Source organism: Lepidochelys olivacea (genome assembly GCF_965140295.1).
Source record: "Lepidochelys olivacea isolate rLepOli2 genome assembly, chromosome: 2".
NCBI lineage: Eukaryota > Metazoa > Chordata > Testudines > Cheloniidae > Lepidochelys > Lepidochelys olivacea.
This window is the reverse complement of record NC_140412.1, coordinates 96,905,628-96,931,287: the sequence shown is the minus strand read 5'-3', so window position 1 is coordinate 96,931,287 and position 25,660 is coordinate 96,905,628. Positions and strand designations below refer to the sequence as shown.

At 39.5% G+C, this 25,660-nt stretch overlaps 1 protein-coding gene across 2 annotated transcripts in view; it reads left to right on the top strand.

Annotated features, from left to right (window-relative positions):
- Window positions 1-25,660, top strand: part of TMX3 (thioredoxin related transmembrane protein 3) — a 61,473-nt gene that overhangs the window by 22,921 nt on the left and 12,892 nt on the right. For both annotated transcript variants that reach the window (XM_084619745.1, XM_084619746.1), the window contains exons 8-11: window positions 7,042-7,119; window positions 9,729-9,795; window positions 22,309-22,407; window positions 24,967-25,024. In XM_084619745.1, the coding sequence (XP_084475871.1) occupies window positions 7,042-7,119; window positions 9,729-9,795; window positions 22,309-22,407; window positions 24,967-25,024 (302 nt within the window). The remainder of the gene's footprint in view (window positions 1-7,041; window positions 7,120-9,728; window positions 9,796-22,308; window positions 22,408-24,966; window positions 25,025-25,660) is intronic.

Sequence of the window (25,660 nt, the reverse complement as noted above, 5' to 3'; positions counted from 1 at the left end):
AAATGCTACCGGCAGAAGGTTGATTTTCTTTTCTGGTGGTTAGGGTTCTGTAGTTTCCTCATCGGGATGTTGCTCTTTTAAGACATCTGAAAGCGTGCTTCACACCTCTCCCCTCTCAGATTTTGGAAGGCACTTCAGATTCTTAAACCTTGGGTCGAGTGCTATATCTATCCTTAGAAATCTCACATTGGTACCTTCTTTGCGTTTTGTGAAATCTGCAGTGAAAGTGTTCTTAAAACGAACATGTCTTGAGTCATCATCCGAGACTGCTATAACATGAAATATATGGCAGAATGTGGGTAAAACAGAACAGGATACATACAGTTCTCCCCCAAGGAGTTCAGTCACAAATTTAATTAATGTATTTTTTTTTTTTAACGAGCATCATCAGCATGGAAGCATGTCCTCTGGAATGGTGGCCAAAGTATGAAGGGGCATATGGACGTTTAGCATATCTGGCACATAAATACCTTGTGTCATAAATATAAAGGGAAGGGTAAACCCCTTTAAGATCCCTCCTGGCCAGAGGAAAACTCCTCTCACCTGTAAAGGGTTAAGAAGCTAAAGGTAACCTCGCTGGCAACTGACCAAAATGACCAATGAGGAGACAAGATACTTTCGAAAGCTGGGAGGAGGGAGAGAAACAAAGGGGTCTCTGTCTATATGCTGCATTTGCTGGGGATAGAACAGGAATGGAGTCTTAGAACTTTTAGTAAGTAATCTAGCTAGGTATGCGTTCGATTATGATTTCTTTAAATGGCTGAGAAAAGAATTGTGCTGAATAGAATGACTATTTCTGTCTGTGTGTCTTTTTTGTAACTTAAGGTTTTGCCTAGAGGGATTCTCTATGTTTTGAATCTAATTACCCTGTAAGGTACCTACCATCCTGATTTTACAGGGGTGATTCCTTTACTCCTATTTATTTCTATTTCTATTAAAAGTCGTCTTGTAAGAAAACTGAATGCTTTTTCATTGTTCTCAGATCCAAGGGTTTGGGTCTGTGGTCACCTAAGCCAATTGTTGAGGATTTTTACCAAACCTTTCCCAGGAAGTGGGGTGCAAGGGTTGGGAGGATTTTGGGGGGAAAGACGTGTCCAAACTACGTTTCCCAGTAAACCCAGTTAGAGTTTGGTGGTGGCAGTGGTTATTCCAAAGATAAAATTAATTTGTACCTTGGGAAGTTTTAACCTAAGCTGGTAAAAGTAAGCTTAGGAGGTTTTCATGCAGGACCCCACATCTGTACCCTAGAGTTCAGAGTGGGGGAGGAACCTTGACACCTTGCAACGCCAGCCTCAAAAGTGCCAGGCTGTTCTCACTTTCAGGTGACACTGTAAATAAGCCCTGGTCTACAGTAGGACTTTAGGTCGAATTTAGCAGCGTTAAATTGATGTAAACCTACACCCGTCCACATGATGAAGCCCTTTATTTCGACTTAAGGGGCTCTTAAAATCTATTTCCGTACTCCACCCCTGACAAGTGGATTAGCGCTTAAATCGGCCTTGCCGGGTCGAATTTGGGGTACTCTGGACACATTTCGACGGTATTGGCCTCCGGGACCTATCCCAGAGTGCTCCATTGTGACCGCTCTGTACAGCACTCTCAACTCAGATGCACTGGCCAGGTAGACAGGAAAAGAACTGCGAACTTGTGAATCTCATTCCCTGTTTGGCCAGCGTGGCAAGCTGCAGGTGACCATGCAGAGCTCATCAGCAGAGGTGACCATGATGGAGTCCCAGAATCGCAAAAGGGCTCCAGCATGGACTGAATGGGAGGTACGGGATCTGATCGCTGTATGGGGAGAGGAATCCGTGCTATCAGAACTCCGTTCCAGTTTTCAAAATGCCAAAACCTTTGTCAAAATCTCCCAAAGCATGAAGGACAGAAGCCATAACAGGGATCCGAAGCAGTGCCGCGTGAAACTTAAGGACCTGAGGCAAGCCTACCAGAAAACCAGAGGGGCGAACGGCCACTCCGGGTCAGAGCCCCAAACATGCCGCTTCTATGATGAGCTGCATGCCATTTTAGGGGGGTTCAGCCACCACTATCCCAGCCGTGTTGTTTGACTCCTTCAATGGAGATAGAGGCAACACGGAAGCAGGTTTTGGGGATGAGGAAGATGAGGATGATGAGGTTGTAGATAGCTCACAGCAAGCAAGTGGAGAAACTGGTTTTCCCGACAGCCAGGAACTGTTTCTCACCCTGGACCTGGAGCCAGTACCCCCCAAACCCACCCAAGGCTGCCTCCTGGACCCGGCAGGCGGAGAAGGGACCTCTGGTGAGTGTACCTTTTTAAAATACTATACATGGTTTAAAAGCAAGCATGTGAAAGGATTAATTTGCCCTGGCATTCGCGGCTCTCCTGGATGTACTCCCAAAGCCTATGCAAAAGGTTTCTAGGGAGGGCAGCCTTATTTCATCCACCGTGGTAGGACACTTTACCACTCCAGGCCAGTATCGCGTACTCGGGAATCATTGTACAACAAAGCATTGCAGTGTATGTTTGCTGGTGTTCAAACAACATCCGTTCTTTATCTCTCTGTGTTATCCTCAGGAGAGTGAGATATCATTCATGGTCTCCTGGTTGAAATAGGGTGCTTTTCTTCAGGGGACATTCAGAGGAGCCCGTTCCTGCTGAGCTGTTTGCCTGTGGCTGAACAGAAATGTTCCCCGCTGTTAGCCACGGGGAGTGGGGAGGGTTGAGGGGGTAGCCACGTGGTGGGGGGAGGCAAAATGCGACCTTGTAACGAAAGCACATGTGCTATGTATGTAATGTTAACAGCAAGGTTTACCCTGAAAGAGTGTAGCCACTGTTTTATAAAATGTCTTTTTAAATACCGCTGTCCCTTTTTTTTTCTCCACCAGCTACATGTGTTTCAATGATCACAGGATTTTCTCCTTCCCAGAGGCTAGTGAAGATTAGAAAGAAAAAAAAAAAAACACACTCGTGGTGAAATGTTCTCTGAGCTCATGCTGTCCTCCCACACTGACAGAGCACAGACAAATGCATGGAGGCAAATAATGTCAGAGTGCAGGAAAGCACAAAATGACTGGGAGGAGAGGTGGCGGGCTGAAGACAGGGCTGAAGCTCAAATGTGGCGGCAGTGTGATGAGAGGAAGCAGGATTCAATGCTGAGGCTGCTGGAGGATCAAACCAGTGTGCTCCAGTGTATGGTTGAGCTGCAGCAAAGGTAGCTGGAGCACAGACTGCCACTACAGCCCCTGTGTAACCAACCGCCCTCCTCCACAAGTTCCATAGCCTCCACACCCAGACGCCCAAGAACGCGGTGGGGGGGGGCACTGGCCAACCAGCCACTCCACCACAGAGAATTGCTCAAAAAAAAGAAGGCTGGCATTCAATAAATTTTAAAGTTGTAAACTTTTAAAGTGCTGTGTGGCATTTTCTTTCACTCCTCCACCACCCCTCCTGGGCTACCTTGGTAGTCATCCCCCTATTTGTGTGATGAATGAATAAAGAATGCATGAATGTGAAGCAACAATGACTTTATTGCCTCTGCAAGCAATGAGTAAAGGGAGGAGGGGAGGGTGGTTAGCTTGCAGGGAAGTAGAGTGAACCAAGGGGTGGGGGGTTTCATCAAGGAGAAACAAAGAGAACTTTCACACCGTAGCCTGGCCAGTCATGAAACTGGTTTTCAAAGCTTCTCTGATGCTTACTGCGCCCTCCTGTGCTCTTCTAGCCGCCCTGGTGTCTGGCTGCGCATAACCAGCAGCCAGGCGATTTGCCTCAACCTCCCACCCCGCCATAAACGTCTCCCCCTTATTCTCACAGATATTGTGGAGCACACAGCAAGCAGTAATAACAGTGGGAATATCGGTTTCGCTGAGGTCTAAGCGAGTCAGTAAACTGCGCCAGCATGCCTTTAAACGTCCAAATGCACATTCTACCACCATTCTGCACTTGCTCAGTCTGTAGTTGAACAGCTCCTGACTACTGTCCAGGCTGCCTGTGTACGGCTTCATGAGCCATGGCATTAAGGGATAGGCTGGGTCCCCAAAGATACATATAGGCATTTCAACATCCCCAAAAGGTATTTTCTGGTCTGGGAATAAAGTCCCTTCCTGCAGCTTTTGAAACAGACCAGAGTTCCTGAAGATGCGAGCGTCATGCACCTTTCCCGGCCATCTCACGTTGATGTTGGTGAAACGTCCCTTGTGATCCACCAGAGCTTGCAGCACTATCGAAAAGTACCCCTTGCGGTTTATGTACTCGGCGGCTTGGTGCTCCGGTGCCAAGATAGGGATATGGGTTCCGTCTATGGCCCCACCACAGTTAGGGAATCCCATTGCAGCAAAGCCATCCACTATGACCTGCACATTTCCCAGGGTCACTACCCTTGATATCAGCAGATCTTTGATTGTGTGGGCTACTTGCATCACAGCACCCAACAGTAGATTTGCCCACTCCAAATTGATTCCCAACTGACCGGTAGCTGTCTGGCGTTGCAAGCTTCCACAGGGCTATCGCCACTCACTTGTCAATTGTGAGGGCTGCTCTCATCTTGGTATTCGTGCGCTTCAGGGCAGGGGAAAGCAAGTCACAAAGTTCCATGAAAGTGCCCTTACGCATGCGAAATTTTCGCAGCCACTGGGAATCGTCCCACCAGTCTGTGCTTGTTTCCCGAGCCCAGAATCGGCGTTCCACGGCATGAACATGCCCCATTAGCACCATGATGCATGCATTGGCAGGGCCCATGCTTTCAGAAAAATCTGTGTCCATGTCCTGATCACTCACGTGACCGCGCTGACGTCGCCTCCTCGCCCGGTATCGCTCTGCCAGGTTCTGGTGCTGCATATACTGCTGGATAATGCGTGTGGTGTTTAACGTACTCCTAATTGCCAAAGTGAGCTGAGCGGCCTCCATGCTTGCCTTGGTATGGCGTCCACACAGAAAAAAGGCGCAGAACGATTGTCCGCCGTTGCTCTGACAGAGGGAGGGGCAACTGACGACATGGCTTACAGGGTTGGCTTCAGGGAGCTAAAATCAACAAAGGGGGTGGCTTTATCAAGGAGTATTTCAGGCATGACTTCACGGAGGGTTCCAATAAAAAATGGTGCACCTAAGTTATTGTTCTTATTGGAACATGGAGGTTAGTCTGGCCTCTGATTGATACATGGCTAGATTTACCTCGATGCACCTTCTCTGTGAGTGACTGCATTGTGACCTAGAGGAATGAGTCACCCATATGGGGGGGAGAAAATGCGTACAAAACAAATCTGGTCTATTTCTTGTTTTGATCCACTCCATCTATCTTTTACATCTTTGGGTGGCAGCAGACGGTGCAGAAGGACTGCATGCCATCCATATCTCATGGCTGCCCGGCAGAAGATGATGCAATAGGACTGCTAGCAATCCGTATTGCCTGCCTGCTCACCATAAGACGGTTCAATAGGACTGACTGCAGGACTAAAGAGAATGACCTGGTCAAGTCACTCCAAATGTAGTCCCTGCGCCCATGTCTGCCCAGGCGCTCCTGGCCAACGTGGCCCGGAGCACCTCGGACATGACGACGACGACTACCAGTCGTACTGTACTGTCTGCTGCCACAAGGCAAGGGGTTGATGCTGCTGTATAGCAATGCAGTACCACATCTGCCAGCACCCAGGAGACATAGGGTGACGGTTACCTGAGCGGGCTCCATGCTTGCCGTGGTATGGCGTCTGCACAGGTAACTCAGGAAAAAAGGCGCGAAACGATTGTCTGCCCTTGCTTTCACGGAGGGAGGGAGGGAACGGGGGCCTGATGATATGTACCCAGAACCACCCGCGACAATGTTTTTTGCCCCATCAGGCATTGGGATCTCAACCTAGAATTCCAATGGGCAGCGGAGACTGTGGGAACTGTGGGATAGCTACCCACAGTGCAACACTCCAGAAGTCGATACTTGCCTCGATACTGTGGAAGCACTCCGCCGAGTTAATGCACTTAATGTGCTTAGAGCATTTTCTGTGGGGACACACACACTTGAATATATAAAACCGATTTCTAAAAAAAGACTTCTATAAATTCGACCTAATTCCGTAGTGTAGACATACCGTAAGAGGCAGTCAACAGTATCTCCTGTAAATTTAAACAAATTTGTTTGTCTTAGTGATTGGCTGAATAGGAAGTAGGACTGAGTGGACTTGTAGGCTCTGGAATTTTACATTGTTTTGTTTTTGAGTGCGGTTATGTAACAAAAAAAATCTGTGTTTGTAAGTTACACTTTCACGATAAAGAGATTGCACTCAGTACTTGTATGAGATGAATTGAAAAATTCTATTTCTTTTGTTTATCATTTTTACAGTGCAAATATTTGTAATAAAAATAATATAAAGTGAGAAGTGCACTCTTTGTATTCTGTGTTGTAATAGAAATCAATATATTTGAAAATGTAGAAAAACATCCACAAATATTTAATAAATTTCATTTGGTATTCTATTGTTTAACAGTGTGATTAATCACAATTAATTTTTTTAATCACCGTTAATTTTTTGAGTTAATCGCATGAATTAACTGTGATTAATCAACAGCCCTACTTATTAGTAGACATTATTTGTGGTTTAAGATCCATGTACTGCCAAAATAAAATGAACATAATACAGAAAATTCAAATGGTCTTTGTCTAAGAATACTCCTGTAATACAACTCCAAATAAACCAGTTAGATTTGTTGAGGTCTGTCAAGTTTTTTTTTCTTAGTTTGAATGGAACAATGCGGGCACTGAACCATGGTTCAGAACAGTATTACTTGCCTAGCTTTTGTTCTACACCCAGTGTACTACAACTTGTTCTACACCTTGTAACTTATAAAAGGGATGCCCCTAACATAGCTACATCATTTTACACTGGCATGTTTAGCCATGTAGTGCAGATGAGCCACAGGTAAGCTTTCTATTCTAATTTTGTTACATTATCTTTTTATATTTTACTTTTAAAAAAGTAGAAGAAAATGTTTGTATTTTGATAGACTTTTTTCTGTTAATGTTTGTACCAAGATTTGATAAATTTTTAAAAAATGTCTCTTGTCTGTTTGTATTTTTGCAGGAGAAATACATAGAAGTTGCTTCAGAACTAATTGTCTATACATACTTTTTTTCTGCCTCAGAAGAGGTGCTACCTGAGGTAAATTCACTTTATCAGATACTTCAACCTCTACTTCCTCAAGTTGTATTTAGCACAACCGTAGCCTTTTAATTCTTGCTGTTTCTGACCTCAAACACTACAGAAAACTGGTCAGTAATAGTAATCACTCTAATGAATAACTATTTCTAAATAAAGAATCTCATAGAGAAAACATGGATTTGGAACTGAGTTACAGTTACGGAATACTCTGTTACCTTCTAAATACGTGTTAGCATATTGATCACCAGCAATATTAAAACCTCTGTCTTTAAAAGAGGGAAAAATCCTATCAAATTATTCATTATAATAGCTTGAAATACAGTTGAAAAGTTTTACACATTTTTTTTGTTCTTGCAGTATTTGTTAGGTTGATCAGGCGGTCCTGTTTTGCACTGACCACGTGACTTTTTCAGAGAAGGCATTGAGGTGCAATAGGAACTTAAATAGAATAAGTAGGATTGCAGAACACAGTTTGTTATAATCTTAGTTTCAATATCATCTAATTTATCAAAACTGATTTTGGACCCAAAACTGAGTTATTCCAGACTTTACATATAACCATTTCTGAAATACATTTTTTTTAAGAGCTGTATTTTTATGCTAGTAACTAATGATTTTTTGAAAACAAAATCAGAATTGCCATTCACTGAATCCTTAATGAGGACTAGTAGCTTTTGACAAAATTGAAGAAATAAATTCAGAACCTTAGAATATAGTATGCTGAAAATTATCTGTGCATGCTTTCTTCTCTAGTGGGAATAGATAGCAGATTTTGGGGAGGAAAAATGGTCCCTGGAATGGAAAGGACAGGAGGAACTCTCACCCCAAACTCCAGCCCAGAAATGGGTTCCCAAGATGCTTCAAAGTACCACCCAAGAAACAGGTGCAAAAGCCCAATACTCATACTCAGTTGTCCCTCATTAACTGAGCTGTCTGAGTCCCAGTGACAAACCCCGAGGAAGCCAAACTGTACTAATCAGGTTTTCCAAGGAGGAGTTGAGACGCGGGAAGTCTCGTGCATTTGTAGCTGGGAAAGGGCAGTTTTATGTTCTTGATACTAGGGAATGGGATTTGAATGTTATACTACTTTACTAGCATAAAGAAGTGTATAAAAACCATATGGTGTGGTTTTGTCAAGGGGTTATGTCTGCAATGCTAAATGACTTGAGATTGCATGACTTGAAAAATCGTGTATCTTTAATAAAAGCATTATTTTTTATAAAACAGCTGTTTAAAACCTACTGAGCCTATTGCTCCAATAAAATTGGTTGTAAATACAAAATGCTAGAGAAACCACATTACGTCATTATTTTCCTGACGTTATAAGGCAAGTGTTGTCTAGAGGCTGGAGTCCGGAGACTGTGGCTGTATTATCGGCTGTTCCACTGACTCGCTGTAACAACTTTGATAAGTCACTTGTCCAAGATTTTCAAAAAATGTTCTTTAAAGTTAGGTTTCTAAATCTATATTTATTTACCTATGGCTTGATTTTTGGAGGTGCTGAGCATTTGCAGTTTTTATCAGCCTCAGTGGAATTTATTGGTGGATGGCACTTCTGAAAATTAGGTTACTTGGTTAAGAGCCTAACCTTCTTTTGCTGTAGTTGTATGTACTTTACAATATAGTCACAAGTGCTTTGAGGTTTAACATTTGTAAAGCCAAGCCCTATGAGATATTTTGATCACAAGTATACTGCAGAAGAGCCAAGTAGGTATAGTTTTTTTTAAAATATCCTACGGGGAAATAAGCAAATTGTAAAACAGGTGAGTGTAAATTTTATGTAATTCTCACTTAAGGTGCTCTCACAAACTTTAACCCTGCCCATTTGCACTAATTCATTATTGTATGCTATTTTATTTCACAACTCCCACCTCTGCTCTAGAGCAGAGTAGTGAAGGTAGAGTTAAAGCTGCTAGCTCCGATTTATGAGTCTGATGTAATTTACGCCAGGGACCAAACCAGCCCCCAGACAGCCTTAGTCACCTCTGCCGTTTGTGGAGCTTCCTGGGGCACAGAGAATGGGGCCAAGAAGTGTAAAACAAGCCAAAAAAGAACTGGGTTTCTAACTTTCTCAGGTATGATAGAAGGATGTCATCATTTTTATTTTGAAAATGTTTTTTGTTTTAAAATTGCCACCTGTTTGTGGGAGAGACAGAGATTTAAAATACTTGTCTTGTTAAAAATCCACAACTTTGTCAAACTAACCTCATCCTCCTAAAACATTTTTTAATAGGATGTACAAGAACCTTTTGTTTTCTCTTCACTGAATGCATCAGCATTTGAATAAGAAATATAGTTCCTAGTGCTGGAGAAAGTACTAATATCAATTAGGAAATTGGAAATTTAAACAAAAATGTAATTTCCACATAAAATTAGATTTTTTTTTTTAAAGTTGGAATGTAAAAAAGATAAAATTGTTAAAAGGGGAAGCAAGGGAGTATGTTTCCAAGCTTCTATGTTATAAACAAGGCTGAGAGAATATGTAAGTGTCCTGTTTAATTATTTGAGGGGTTTTTTACTTTCAGACTGGTGAGTTTAAGGTTTGTGCAGTTAAAATGCCTGTCTTAATCATCCATGGGATGATTAAAAGTCATCTCTCACTCTTTTAGTATGTGACACTGCCTGAATTGCCTGCTGTTGTGGTCTTCAAAGATGGAACTTACTTTGTATATGATGGTAAGTACAAGTGTGTACTGTTCACCTACAGGCAAAATACTCAAAGTATATTTGAGGGAAATCAAAACACAGGCATTCTTTTTGAAGGAGAAATTTTAAAAAAGATTGACCAGGTTTATATTGGATAATCTTTTCTTTGTGAAGGAGAGAAAGGGAGAATTGCTGTTTATATCTCTATTATGTAAGTCTGATTTTTTTAACGGAACAAATAAAGCACTGGAGTGAGAATTTTGTTCAGCTGCGATAAATGTAGTAAAGATAGAAGCAACTGAAATTTGACTTTGCATTTTTTGCTCGAATGTACTCTTGCATGTTACAGGTAGAGTACTGGCATGCCAAATGAATCCAATGGTTCCAGTTACTCACTACCCAAGATTGATAGTAGAGCTGAGGGGTTGAATGATGGAAAGCCGCCAAATGCTAAATGACTCCTCTCCACATGGTGGTATGCCCTATTATAGGACCTGAGCACCATATTGAATATTCATGCTATTGCTCATTCCTCCATGCCCAAATTTATTCTTTTCACTCACATAATACTGAGGTGTACTTATCCTGAGGTCAACCTATATTAATAGGTATTAATACCACTTTAATTCATTATCATACCCATCACTTCTTGCTTAAGCCAGTTTACGGTTATTGTTTCCATGTTTCTGCAGGTATTTACCGTTAAGCTCCAGCTTCTACCATTGAGTAAGCTAGACTGAGTTCCCCAAACTCTGAGGATAACTGTTAGAATATCTATCTATGCCAAAGCTTACAGGCCTACTGAAACACGCTTATGCTAACTTCTGCTAACTTGCTTAAGCTAATGTCTTACAGGATACAGGTCTGCAGGTTTCTTGTGTTACAGCTGAATATAATGAAGGCTAAGCTAGCAAGCCAGTCCTATGGGCTACAGTATCTAGCACATCTGAGTCTGTTAGGAGTGCTTCCATGTTCTGACTGAGTCCAGAGGCAGATCCTTGTCACCGATATCTAAGAAGAAACAACTTAAGTCTTCTGAAGCCTCGGTACTGGGGCCTTCAAAGTCTACAGTGAAGGTACCAAGCAGAGGCAAGAACTTGGCGGCATGATCAAAGAAGTTCACCCAGGCACAGTCCATAAGCCAAGAGGGACTGCTGAATCTGGAGCCCATGAAGGCTAATTCCCAAAAGACTGGTGCACCTTTTGGTATCACAGACTCAGGAGCCCTTTCCAGTGCCATCTATACCCGAAGCTTTTGAGGAAGCCAGAGAGTTGCTTAACTATTGGTGCTGGTTTCCCCTGCTGTTCAGAAATCTCTCATAGTACCGGGATTGGAAGAGCACGCTCCCACAGAACAGCCCCAGAACATTGTTCAGTACCGATGACTTCTACAGTTGTGTCTCCTTTCAGTAGGGTTCAGCAGTGATCCCGCAGAACCCTGATCTCCAAATTCAAAACAGGTCTCTCTGGAACTGAAGGAGTCACCGTGGTCTGAGGAAGTGGACTCCTCATCAGACTCCAAGGTCAGATCATTCATGTCTTTACCTGAGCATGCCCAGCAGCCCAGTGGGGTTCCTGCCCACAGTAGTGTCTGCCACAAGACTTAGCACTCTAAGGATCAATGGCCTGCACATAGCGGGGTGCTATGTCACCCAGTGAGGCAGTAGTGACTGAATCTACTTCTCTCCCCCCGATGGTTTCAGTGCTCATCAAGACTTATTGAGAAGGTTGGTTGCAGCTCTGTATAGCCATCTACAAGAGGTGCCAGAAAGGTCACACAGGCTTGTGGACATTTTAGCCTTTGCAAGGCCCTCCAGAGTAGCTTTCCCAGTTAATGAGGCTATCCTGGAACCTGTCAAAATTTTATGGCAACCCCCATCTTCCTTGCCTCCCACTGCTAAAAGGGTGGAGAGAAGATATTCGGTCTCTTCACAAGGATTTGAGCTTTCTTATAACCACCATCATCCAAGATCCCTGGTAGTCACTGCTGCTAATGGAAGGGAGAGACTAGGACACCAGGCCTGTACCCCAAAAGGAAAAAAGGTAGTCCTATTCAGCAGGAAGCTATATTCCACAGGTTTACAGCTTAGGATCGTGACCACTCTAGATCTAAAGGTGCATCCTCTCACTGTGGTTCAAAATTGCCTCAAACTTGGTGCAGCATGCCAGGCTACACCTCAGAGAACTACAGGATTGGCTGGCCTCGGTGTACTCACTGACCCATCATCATGTTGGCATGGTAGCTCCAATACCTGCTCAGGTCTTGTCCTCTCTGACTGGTGGGTAGAAACTGCAAATGTTTGCAAGAGTGTTCTTTTTGCCCTATGACAGGAGTCGCTCACTCTGGTCACAGATGCATCAGGTCTAAATTGGGGAGCTCATTTAGGTCCCTTTCAGACTCTCAGAGCCTTTGGTCTTTTCAGGATATAAGTCTCCATATAAATATCAGGGAACTTTGGGCCATGCATTTATTTTGCTTGGCGTTCCTTAAGAATATTAAATGGCGGAATTTTTTGAAACTCACAGACAACACAGTAGCCATCTTCTGTGTAAACAAGTGTGGTGGAGTCGGAGGAAGGGCGTTCTGAAAACTTATGGCAGTAGGCGATTTTCCTTTGGAATTTCTGCATCGCCAGTTCTATCAGCCTGAGAGCTGCTTACTTTCCAGGAGTTCAAAACACACGGACAGACCACATGAGCAGGTCATTCTCAGGTCACCACAAGTCATCTCTTCGCCTAGATATGTCCCTGTCCATTTTCTAGTGGTGGGACACTCCCCAAATTGGACCTGTTTGCAACAAGACCGAACAAAAAATGTCATTTTTTGTTCCTGAGTGGTCACAGCCTGGGTTCACTGACAGTTGCTTTCCTCCTATCCTGTTCAAAATGCCTGCTGTATGCTTTCCTTCAGGTTCTGTTTCTGTCCAAAGTCAAGTACGATTCAGCTCACCTTTTTCTAACAGCCTCAGTGTGGCCCTGATTTTGAGTCTATTAGCCCTGTCCGTCAGACATATGCTGCCTCTCCTGAAAGATGTGGATGTGATCTCTCAGGACCACGGCCGCCTCCTTCATCCCAATCTTCGGGCCCTCCACTTGACAGGTTGAATGTTTCATAGCTGTCAAACTCTGAATGAATTTGCTCTAATGGGGTGCAGGAAGTTCTGCTAAATAGTAGGAAGCCTTCAACTAGGTCTACTTTTTTGCTAAATGGAAGAGATTTTTCCGTTTGGTCCATACACAGAAGTATTCCCCTCAGCTCAAGCACCAATTTGCCATGTTTTGGGCTATCCTATGTTTCTGAAAAAAACAGGGGTAAGCTCTTAGTTCCATCAGAGTCCATTTGGCAGCTATCTCAGCTTTCCATCTTCCCAGGGATAACCAATGAGTTTTTTCAAATCCCATGTCCATCAGATTTCTAAAGGGTTTGCTCAGATTATACGCACAGGTTCACAAGTTGGTTCCATAGTGGAGTTTAGATTTAGTGCTTGCAAAGTTGGTGGATCTCTCCTTTGAACCGCTAGCGATTTGTTTGTTTGTACACCTGTCTATGAAGGTGGCTGTCTTGGTTGCTATAACCCCAGCCAGAAGACTAGGGGAGCTGTGAGCCTTAGGATCAGAGCCTCCCTGTACAGTTGTTTTTTTAGGGACAAGGTTTTCCTTCGCCGTCACCCAAAATTCAATGACATAGGTTCCAATCTTCACATTATTCAAACAATTTATCAGCTTTCTTTCCAAAGCCACATTCCAGTAAAGGGGAAGAGAAGCTCCACACTACAGATGTTGGAGCTTTGGCTTTTTAGTTGGATCTCTATTTGTTGATGCTACTGATTGGCTAATATTGCACTGCCAGGTAAAGCAGTTGGTCACTCAAACAGGTCACAGGTAATTTCTGCAGCCTTTCTGGCTCATGTACCCATACTGGACATTTGTAGGGTGGCAGCCTGGTCATCAGACTGTATGTTTCTGTTTCACAAGGCCGTCTCTTGTTAATCTAGAAATGATTCCAGACTTCGATGAGTGGTCCTACAGTCTCTGTTCAGTTAGAGTCACCTCCAGTTTGAACTGCTTGTGAGTCAACTACAATGGAATGGACATGTGCAATCCCTCAAAGAAAAAAAAATGGTTATTTTCCTTTCCATAACTGTTGTTCTTTTAGATATGTTGCACTTGTCCATCCATGACCCACCCTCCTTCCCCTCACTGAATCTTTCTGGTAGGAAGGAACTGGGGGTAGGGGACAGGGGCAGCATGGCTGCGTGTAGTAGTGCAAGTCACCGGAGGGCACTTGCGCTGCCCCAGCGAGTACTGCTGAGGGAAAAATCTCCAACAGCTGTGCCTGAGTTGTGCACACGCCTGAAGTGGAGTGGACAAGTGCAACACATCTGGAAGTACAACAGTCATGGAAAGGTAGGTACTGTAACTGTTGTTATTCCTAGGCAGTCTGAAACAGCAAAGATTTGTTTGTTAAAATCCTTGTACTGAAATCACTGTACATATGGGGACATCAGTTTATCTCTTTTGAAACCTCAGTAGTTTACTATCAGCAAGGCTAAAATTTGGCTGACTATATGTTGTCCCTTTTGAGGTTTAAATGTAGTTGACCTCATGTAAAATGTAATGTTCTTTGTATGATCTGAGTTCCGAAATTTAATTTAAAACTTTTTTTGTTCCCAAAAAATGTGCGGTGCATCAGGCTTAAAACTTTTACAGAAGTTGATTCCCTTAGAAATCTACATAAGTAGAGTAGTAGTTTGTCATGGGGTGGTGTGTATAGATGGTTTAGGAAGTATCTGGACAGCATTACTGCTCCTGCTAGTGTATTTGTAGAGGATGAGACTAGAAATCAACACAGAAGATATAATAGCTATCTCCCACCCACCTTCCTGCCCTCCTGCTTCTGCTGGGTGAAATAGGCAGTCATGGGGATACCGGTTGTAATACAAAAAACTATAAGCTGTGGTAGCTAGAAAGGATGTTTTCAGGTGTTGAACGCCACGCAATTTTATCCCCCAAATTACTAAAACTTGAGGTCTGGAGAAACGAGAAATGTTAGGCCAGATATTAATAATTGTCTCAATGCCAGTTCAGGGATATGACTCATACTATTTTAGATTTTTACCAGGCTGTAAGGGACATCACAATTAAAGACAAGCACAGACTGTGACTGTTTTATTACGAAAGAAAGAGAAAGAAAGGAAGACAATAATTGAACAAAATGAAACAAAAACAGAGCACAAGCAATAAATAATGGTTACTTCCACTACAGACTCTTCTGTACGTCTCTCTGTGGAGATCTGTCAACAGAGATTACGCCTCAAGAGAAGATATGCTCTGGTGGGCACAATCTTCTCTAGTTGAGATAAGAGCAAAGTACATTATTCCCAAAATCAGCAGAGTCCTGTATTAGTTGATCATGAATAAATAAAACATATTATAGAAACTTTGTTTGAAAGATTGGCGAATCTTATTTGGTTTAGCATGGATAATCTACACAGTTTATAAATGGGCAAATGTAAGTGATTTTAACTAAATTCTGTGAAACTGAAGGTTTTAATTCTTACTGAAAAGAAGCCATTTAAGGACCAGTCTTGAGGCAGGCAAATTAAATATTAAGAATTTTACCTTCAAATTAAATCCCACTATTCATTTGTTTACCAAGATTAGCACGTCTCCTCCCCAGGAGTACATAGTCTAAATAATCTGGTTTTTAACAGGAGAAGCTGGGAATACCTTAAATTACAGTAGCACTTCAGTATTCCATTAAAATTAACAAGAAATATTAAATATTAAATCTACTCTCTAGACAGTGCTTTTGCAAACTTCCTCTTGCAAGTGATGCTGAAGTTTCAGTAATGGAGTCATGGTGAAGAAGTGCTGGGTTTGGAAGGTGGTGTTGATTCAATGTAGTGGCTTTCTTTCTTTCTGTCTTGTTGCTGCTGTTTGCTTGCTTATCGAGGGGTTGTCTTGAAGATGTGATGAGATGAACAGGGTGTGCCAAGATGAGTGCTGTGAGTTTAAGTGTGTGTAAGAGTGTGTGACTTTATAATGGTTCAAGAGCGGTATAAGTGTAAATGTAATATGATTAGGGATTAAAAAATAAAAACCTATAACCTGAGGAGTGCATGTCTCAATTGAGAGGAATTTATACTTTTTCCACAGTCTCACTGAAGGAGAAAGGCACATATTTCAAGAGGTCCAGTAAATTAATATACCAGCTTCTGTCACCTTTCATTTGTTTGTCCGCTTCAGGGGATAGTCTTGGTGGCTTATGAATCTTCAGCTTATGAATATGCGATCTCCTAATGCATTGTAATTGTAATTCAGTCAACTTCAGGATTATATTGCCTTTGTCTTTTTGGTGGGAATTTCTTAGAACATCTTTGAAGATAAAGTTTTTACTCTGTTCAGTTTATTTTCTGAGAGATCCCTTTGGTTCTTTTAGGGTGTAATATGAGTTGAAATTCAAGTGAGCCCAAATGCTCCTATGTCCTATAAAAAGATCTTTCAGCTCTTAAAATGGTCTGTTTAAACGTAAGTGATTCTTAAAGAGCGTCTTTGAACTTAACTTGTCATCAGAGAATGTGTTGTCTCTTCTTACCAATCTAATCTTGGTGGGGGGGATTTTTATCTCTTCTTGAGTTTGGTAAAGAAGTTGCTTAAAAGTTGACAGATAACTAGTTAATTCTCCAATTCATATAAGTATTTCATATTCACATGGCTTCTTACATTATTATTCAGTTATAACATCAAACATAAAGTGTATTAATATTCAGATACTGATATCAGGGTGTTATTATATGAAGACTTGCATTTGAAGTAGAACCCCAGGGTTACAAACACTTCAGGAATGGAGGTTGTTCATAACTCTGAAATGTTTGTAACTGAGAACAAACGTTATGGTTGTTCTTTCAAAAATTTACAACTGAACATTGACTTAATACTTAATATAGCTTTGAAACTTTACTGTGCAGAAGAAAATGCTGATTTTAACCATCTTAATTTAAATGAAACAAGTACAGAAATGGTTTCCTTACCTTGTCAAATATTTTTTTCAACTTTCCCTTTGTTTTTTTAGTAGTTTACATTTAACATAGTACTGTACTGTACAGTATTTGCTTTTTCCTTTTCCTTTTTCTTTTCCTTTTGCTTTGCTTTGCTGCTTGATTGTATACCTCCAGTTCCAAATCAGGTGTATGGTTGACTGGTAAGTTTGTAACTCTCATATTCATAACTCTGAGGTTCTACTGTAGGTACAAAATATTCACAGATATACATCTCAGAAGAAGCTTTTGCCATCTGAAGCATTTGAGGGAAAACAAAGGCTTTCATTTGCGTGTTGAAGGAACCAATATATTCTGCAAAATACTTCCCATCAATAAATGTTTTCCTTAACTTTTGAAGAATGAAGACTTCAGGATGTTTATTAAATAAATCAGTTTCAACAAGGATATTTCTAAAATTCTTTGTGTGGATTTAAACTAAAGATTTTCTTTGCAAAGGCGGGGGGGGGGGGGGCGTGATTTAGGTTATGGCTCTGAAAACACATCCTAAGGATCTCTCCTCTTTTGAATATCCTAAATAAAGAACATCCCCACATTCTTTTACACAGCCAGCCTCTCTCTAAAACATAAACATCTTAAAAAGTTTATTTTCTTGAGATAAGTCATGTCTGTACTACATTGATGTCTTGCACAAGGGGGAGGTGTTCTGTTCTGTGAGATGACACGGTTTCTAGATTTACCACCTTCCATTTGTATATGTTTGTAATTAAAGACTCCTATCAAATATTCTATCAAAGAACAAGTTGGAATAACTTGCTCAAATGCCTCAAATTTTTGTGTATGCCCTGAAATTAAAATGTACACATCAAACTGCCTTTGTAGCAGTGTCAGGCTGGCCATATCTCCCTTGTTTACTATGTTTTTAAAGATGTCACTGGTTCACAAAAAGAGATTTCTTAGGAGTTTCCTTAATTAGCTTGACATTTTCATTTAATTAAATAAGTAATCAAAAGAAAGTATGTGAGCTATCATATTCCACTAGTATTGTATATGTAAAAATAATTTTATCTTTGTAAATTCAGTAAAATCAAATGAGTTTGTAATAACCTATAATTAGAAGAATAAATTATAATACTATTTTTATCAGTATTAACATCTTTCTGTACATGTTAAATGGTGTTAAACAGTAACTTGGAATGTCTTTCTGTAAAATACATTAGTCTCCCTGCTCCCCCACCGTGGCCAGACTGACCTCTATAACTTATTGTGACAATCCACTAGACTTAATAACATATTCTACAAGTGTGTGTGGGGAGAGAAGGGGAGGGCAGGGTGTGAAAAGTAGTTTTCAGCTGTGAGACCAACTTGTGTTGCAAAACAACTGGTATGGTAACCTTTCTTTAATAAATCAAAAAAATATACAGGAAAGAGAACAGATTTATACTTTTTAGCTTTATTTTTAAAAAACATTTATTTTTGTAAACATTGGAAAAAAGTTAGAAATTTCACATTGCAAAATAATGTCAGTTGTTTACATGAAAACAATAAGGAGGAGCAGAAGTGCTATAAAATGGTAAGTGTTTTATAATATACATGAGATAACTTGAGGGTGTCTGCACACCGATTTTATTCAGAATTCTTTAGGCTTTTATTCAAGAGACATTGCCACTGCTAGTTTCCATGAATGCTTCCTCCAGATTGTTCTAGATAAAGTTGTTGCTATCCTCAATGGTATTAACTATGGTTGTCTGAATTTTGGAAAGGGTATATGATAACTAGTTCAAATCCCAACTCCCAAAAATGTATTTGCACACTTACCCCATTTCCAGTACCCTATGTTTTTATTTCACTACTTTTCTTACCACTGTGCCAGTGTATTTTATCACTTCTTGATAGGTGCATGGCTTCGTTTGGTGGTAATCATGGTTTGTTTCATAGACTTGTTTCCAGTGGTGGAAGAACATAATGCCTCTGATATTTGCAGGATAATTCTTTTGATTAAATGAGCAGATGTCCATATATCCACTCTAGTCATTCTCTTGATTAAAAACATATAAGACAGCAGTCTTCTATCAGTGACTGTGGTCTCCCTTTGTTGGATACCACAAGGAAGACTAAAGTGAATCTTCTTTAAAGTGTCTATTAATTGTTGATCTTCACTCTTGAGCTGTATTTCCATTATTTGACTTGGTAGCTTGAATTTAATAGTTATATCCATGCTTTTTCTGCAATGCATTTGAGAAGTTAGCCTAAAAAAAGCATAAATTTATGAATAAAACTAGTGGATTGTCTGACATTTCTGCATCTACTGAACCTGACATTTTTCCTAATAGTGCTCGGGTTTATTTAAATCAAACAAACAAAACTCAGAAAACATTTTTCCTTATTCAGCTGTTTAAAATGTGTTAATTGTTTTTAGCAGATGGTCTTGACAACAGTCAACTTTAATTTTGAAATTTTAAATGGAAAAATATTACCTACATTTTTTAAAGTTAGATTCCTAGACTGACACATAGAAAGGAGCACACTTTTTTTTTATTTTAATCAGAAATAAAAAACATAAAATTATCTTTTTTTTTATTTCACTATCTCATACTGGCAAAGTATAAATTTAAATATTCACTTACCATAAGATTAATAGTAGACTGGAATGAGACATTTCTGATGAGGATAATGAAAATCTTTTGCTTGCCTTAATGCTTTGCCTCTTTGTGCTTTCCTCCAAAATGAAATAGTCTGTTTACGTGTGCTTGTTTTATTGGCTTAGACTTGGAGGTCGGATTTCCCCAAAAGCCTATTTGAGAATGGAAACCAAAACTGAAACTTTACAAGTTTAAACTGCACTGGGTTAATCTTATCAATTTCTGCTGTCAGCACAGAAATGAAAAATTGTTGAAAAGTATAATTTTAGTTTTAAGATGCCTTTTTTAAAATTTGTGTTGATAAAGCACCAAAACAGTGTAGACCAGATGAGTGGCCACATAGAAATATAGCAGTGAAGTATTTTCAAAATCAGCTATTGATTTGTATCAAAAGAATGTTTAGACAAAACTGTGAATGGTTAAAGAAATCCAAAATGAACTTCTTCAAATAATAATATCTGTCTTTCATTTGACAAATTTACTTTTAATTATTTTACAATAAATTCTCATTTGGAATAACTCTAGATAGGTTAGCAACATATGCATTTATATCTGCTTTAGAGGGCTTTTTTTCATTATCCAGTAGATATTCTCAAAGATATCTAAACAGTAAGTATCTGGGATTAGGTTTTCTTCAATTCCCTATGCAATTATTTAAGTCCTCCTACCTCATAGAATAACAAGGTAGGAAAACAAGCAAAATATTCCTAAAATGCCCTCCCTATTAGGCTATATTTTACCTTAATCTAGTGTAACTAAAACATCATTTGTTATAGGGACCTATTTATAAAACGTTTTTTCTTCCTTGTCCCATTTAGTTAAAAATAGGCTCTGGTGTACCTTTGCCACAAAGCAAAAGAAAAAGCAAAGCCAAGAAGTACTAGTTACTTAATGTCTACAGTTAAACCCAACTGTTCAAGCAGTTCCATGCAGATATCTGTGCCAAACATCAGTGGGTCTCTGCACAGGTGGTAGGGTCCAGCTGCATGGAGCTCCTGTCACTGCTGGCAGTCTTTTTAAATTTTAGTCTAAGTAAATTTTACTCAAGCTGTGATGTCTCATGTTTCTTAAAGAAAATACATTGATATAATAAAAGCAATTTTAATATAGAGGCCAAAAAGTTGTGCAATAGGACTATCACTTCATTTAGATGATTGTTTTATAAATGTGCCTACATTATTAATTATTATGATTTATTTGTATTACATTTACACCTATAGATCTCAGCTGAGATCAGGGTACCAGTGCTAGGTATTATACAAACATATTAAGAAATAGTCCCTGACCCCAAAGAGCTCATAATCTAAGTAGAGGTGACAAAGAATGAGAGGGGAAACACTCACAAAGTACAGCAGAAATCTGTTTAATCTAATTGGGGCCAGGGCCAGATCAGATCATCAAAAATTCAGATAATCCAGAGAATGGAAAAAGTGCAAGGCAGCAGCTCTATCTAGCAGCCAACAGAGATATTGCGTGCTTCTGGACCTGTGCACGCCGGTTTTTCAGTTAATACGAAGAGCTGGATAACGAAGTGTTGGATAAACTGGGTTCTACTGTCGTAAAGTGAATTGTCCAGGGTCACATAATGGTTTAATGTCTGGGCCAGGAATAAACCATATCTCCTGATTCCTAGTTTAGCATCCTGACCACTAGACTACACTACCCCCTTAATAAATTTGTAGTTCTGCTATAAACCTATTTGAGTGAGATAGTGGGCATAAATGTATCATTATATCCTCCTACCTATTCATTTATTGGGTCCTCTGGAAAATGACAGTCTTAGGAGGGTTAATGTTTACTTGCTATTGTTTTATTAGTTAAAACCTGTTTCAATGTTTGAAACCATTACATTAATACTGTTTAAGCTAAAAAAAAAAAAATTAATAGTCTCAAGAGAAACTATTCACTAGTAAAGAAATTACCCTTTGGGAATGAACTTTCCCATACCTTTTCTTTTTCATTTTCATTTTCCATAATAAATTCACTTTAAAAGTTTGTTATAATACTGTTATGCCATTGTTTTATTTTGTTTTCTTATCTGAACAAACAAGGAAGGAGGGAAGCATGTTTCAGCATAAAGAACTTTTGAGAGTTGGTATAGGAAATGAAGGGTGCTTCGTTAACTCAAAAATGGTCTATTTTTAAAATCTCAAGTTAGCTGTACCCTTCACGTCATAACAAATGTTTGATTAGTCATATCCGGAAGCATTAACCTCTTAATAGTCGACGTTAGAGTTTCCCAATATGACTCATTCTGTGTGATTGTGTCCAAATATTTGTTGTTCAGCTCACCATGTGTTTTTTTTGTATGCAATTTTATTGTATTTTAAGTCCATATTAGGTCACAGCTTTGTTTCTTTTTGTGTCCTTACTGCTTTATTTTGTAATTTCATTTCTAAATTTTAGAGGATGTTAACCATTCCTTTTTGCCAACTTACTGCATCATAATTGCCTTTTGCAATCAACAGTATCGTGGATATATCGAAAATAGATTTTGTGGTTTGAGAAAACAAAGTCTTTAATTGCAAATAAAACTGGTAATTTTTGGTGACTTTTAAAGTACTTAAAACGTTACAGTGAAGAAAATTCCATATTTACAATTTACACATAATCAAAGTGGTCTGCCTTTTGCTAGCACCATGTTGCTTGCCTTTTACTCTCCCTCCTGGGCTTTTCTGAAGAAAAGGCTGTCAGTCATGCCCCTTCGAAACATTTGAGGAATGTATGAAATCACCAAACTTTTTTTTCCATTTAAGATTTTAACCCATATCTTCAGAAGTGGAAGGTAGAGTATTACCTTATACAGCCATATATTTCTGCACTTACTGTCCATCCTAACCATTTAGCAATTTTCTTACTGAATTGCTGGTGTTAATATTCTCAATTTTTCCATTTTGGAGAATATGAAGATGGTGATCTATCATCTTGGATAAACCGAGAGAGATTCCAAGCGTATCTTAATGTAGATGGGTTTACACTCTATGAACTTGGAGATACAGGTAAGAAGCTCCCACCTTCAAGTTATTTACAATATTTACTGAAGCCACAAAGAAAATGGAATAAAAATTATTTTTAAGCCTCCAAAAGAAATTACATTCAGATTTAAGGCTCATACTTCCCAGTTGATTCTTACTACACTAAAAATCTCACGTGGACCTCAGTACACATACTTTAATACCTAATCACAATTGGGCGGAGTTAAATCAAATTTCATCTGTCTAGAAAGATCATAGAAAGCATGCATGATTCCTGACTAAACTCTGCAGGAAATCTGGATGTGTTGTTCTTTATTTTAGGAAAACCTTCTGCATTTAGGGACTGATCCAAACCCACTGAAGTCAGTGTAAGTCTTTCCGTTGTCTTTAATGGACTTTGGATGAAGCCCTTATTTTTAGCTCCAAAATACACACAGTATAGTGTTGCCAATTCTGTACTGTTCAGCGAAACTGAGTAGACTACAAGGTTGAGATTAGACTAAACTATGTTTCATTGGTGTTGTGTAGATTACCCTCCAAGAGCCTCGTGAACTATGTATGTATGTATGTATGTATGAGAGTTTTGTAATGTATGTTTAAGGAGCATTGCAAACCTAGTTTGGCTCAATTGTATTGAATTGTTTGGGGGTTGGATAGGAGAAAAAATAATGGATATTCATGATGGTACTTCTTTTAAATCAAAATTTATTTGGTTTGTGGAATTTCAGTTGAGAAGAATAATCTGTTATCCTATACACCTGAGAGGTACAGGATTACAGCTAGTGTTTAAAATAGATACATGAGTGTAGTTTAACATCTACGGTGTAAATTTTCAGAGGTAACTAGATACCAAACTTAAGATGGCTTGAAGGAGCCTGATTTTCGGAAAGTGCTTAGTCACTCTCTGAAAACCAACCCCTTTTTAAGATCTCTCAAGTTGGATGTCCAAAATTGCTATCTACCTCTGAAAATGTAGGCCTTTATAGACCAAAACACTGACTTTTTTCAAATTCAAGAAAGTAAAATGTCCACTAATTTAGATCATTATGAACGTGTATAGCAGTTTCTGTCTTATAAATAGAAATGTATAAAAGTGCTGGAACATCTTTTAATTATAGTTTCAGTTCCATCATCAGTATTAGCAAATCCTGTTAGTTATAACAGTGATTATTTTGCGAAATAGCAAGAGACATTAGTTGATTCTGTCAATGCGATAAAGAATACATATCTTCAAGTTGTGTCCAATATCATTATGAAGGAATATCTTGCCCACAATGAGACTTGTGAATTCATCCACGTTTCTCTAGAAATCTCAAAAGCACTTGAGAGAAGTGTCTCTAATAAAGAGGCATTGAGATGTTAATATGTTAAGGTCTAAAGGGAACAAGGACAAGTGAGTTTGTGGTGGGAGCATGGAAGGTGATGGGAGAAAGTCCCCACCCCCATCACATTTTTAGTCCTTCTCCCAACCTCAAAGAAATCCCTCTGCAACTGCACCATGGAGAAGTGGAATGGGGAGGAGCTGTGGAAGTTGCATTATCTCTTTTCTGATTCTCGAACCCTTCAAGGATTCCCTGAACAGGAGAATATTGACATTGTCAATATTATCCATCTTATGTGTGTTCTCCCCCTACATGAATCTCCTTGCCTGGGGTGCAGTTCAGGGGCAGCAGCAATCAGTAGGGAGGTATTGGAGCCTTGGAGGCTGGGGATGATAAGTAGCACTATGTTGTTTGCCTAGATCTTGAGATTTTAGGTGGCCAATTCACTGCTCATTCCACTGTGGGAAAACTCAACTTTCCTAACACGGGGGGAGGAGTGATTTGAAAAAAATTCAGTCAAAACTTGAGGCATTTCTTACTCCCTGTGCTGAGTTTGCCCGACATAGGAGATAATTTGACCTAAATATAAACGATTGAAAGGTGCTTCAAAACTTCACGAACTAAACCAAGCAAAGACCAGTAAATTCAGAATTTTTGTCTCCATTACATTCTACATGGTTATTCAATAAGTCTGTGCACAGGGTGATTTGAAAGTGAAGTTCTTCTAACAGTGGACTACAAACCATATAAGAAGCTATTTTTCTGACCTGGTGGCACAGCCAAGAATTCAAATAAAATTCTAACATTTCTTCATGTAAGTTGTAAAGAATAATACACAAAGTTTTTAATTAAACAAATCAAGTCACAACAGTGATTAATGAGTTGATACAAATAACGTTTTGAACTTTTAAAACGACAGAGCTCTGGTGGTTGTGAACAGAGACTGGAACAAACTTGATTTCCCCTCTTTATTTTTTCCAATAGTCATGCTAATCTGGCATTCAGTCACGTTTCATTTATTTTCAATAGATTAGTACAAACTGATGTATGTAATCAGATGTTTGTATAGCTTCTTTAGGACAGTTGAGAAGGGCTCTTTGTACACCCCAAGATTTGGGTAATTGTTTTCAAAACTGAATGGTTCTATGATCTGAGAGTTGGAGAATGGGAGGTGGTAGTGATCTCAACTTCCCAGACAAAATAATAAGATTCCCTTGCAAGAGTAATATGGTGAATTTAGATATCTTATTCTGTATTTTAGGAAAACTTGTGGCGATTGCGATTATTGATGACAAAAACTCTTCAGCTGAACATACCAGGTACAGTATTATTGACATTCACTGTGAAAAGTAAAGAATTTGTGCTGGTTTGGATATTGGAATGTCATCAAGATTTATCTTTACTAGTTTACCTCATATCGGAAAGGAATATTCAAATTCTTGAAGCTGTTTTAAATGTTCACAAAGTGAGAGTTGAACTGAAAAGCACTGATATTTGCACATTTTCTGAGAGTGCTAGACTTAACGAAGACCTGATTCTGTAGACCTTAGTGAGTGGCCCCACTAAGGCATATATGACTACTTGATGATTAAGGGCTACAGGAAGTACCATAATTAAAAGGGTTAATTGTGCATTCATTTACATAGATTTGAAATGCAAATATAGGATTTTTCAGGTGCAATTGCAGGTGAAAATTGGGCCTTTTATAAGAAGTATCTTGACAGAACATTGATTATTATTGCATAACTATAGGTAGGGCCAGTCAGAGTCCAGGATCCTGTGATCTTCCTGCAAATAGGATGTGTAGCTTTTAAGATCATTGTATTAAATTAAATTTTAAATATTTAAAAGTTAGAAAAGAAAGCTAGAGGTCAGCCAATTATGAGGTTACTTTTGATTTAAAAAAAATGTTGTTAAAGATTGATCTTCAACTCTGTACTGTCAGTCACATATTT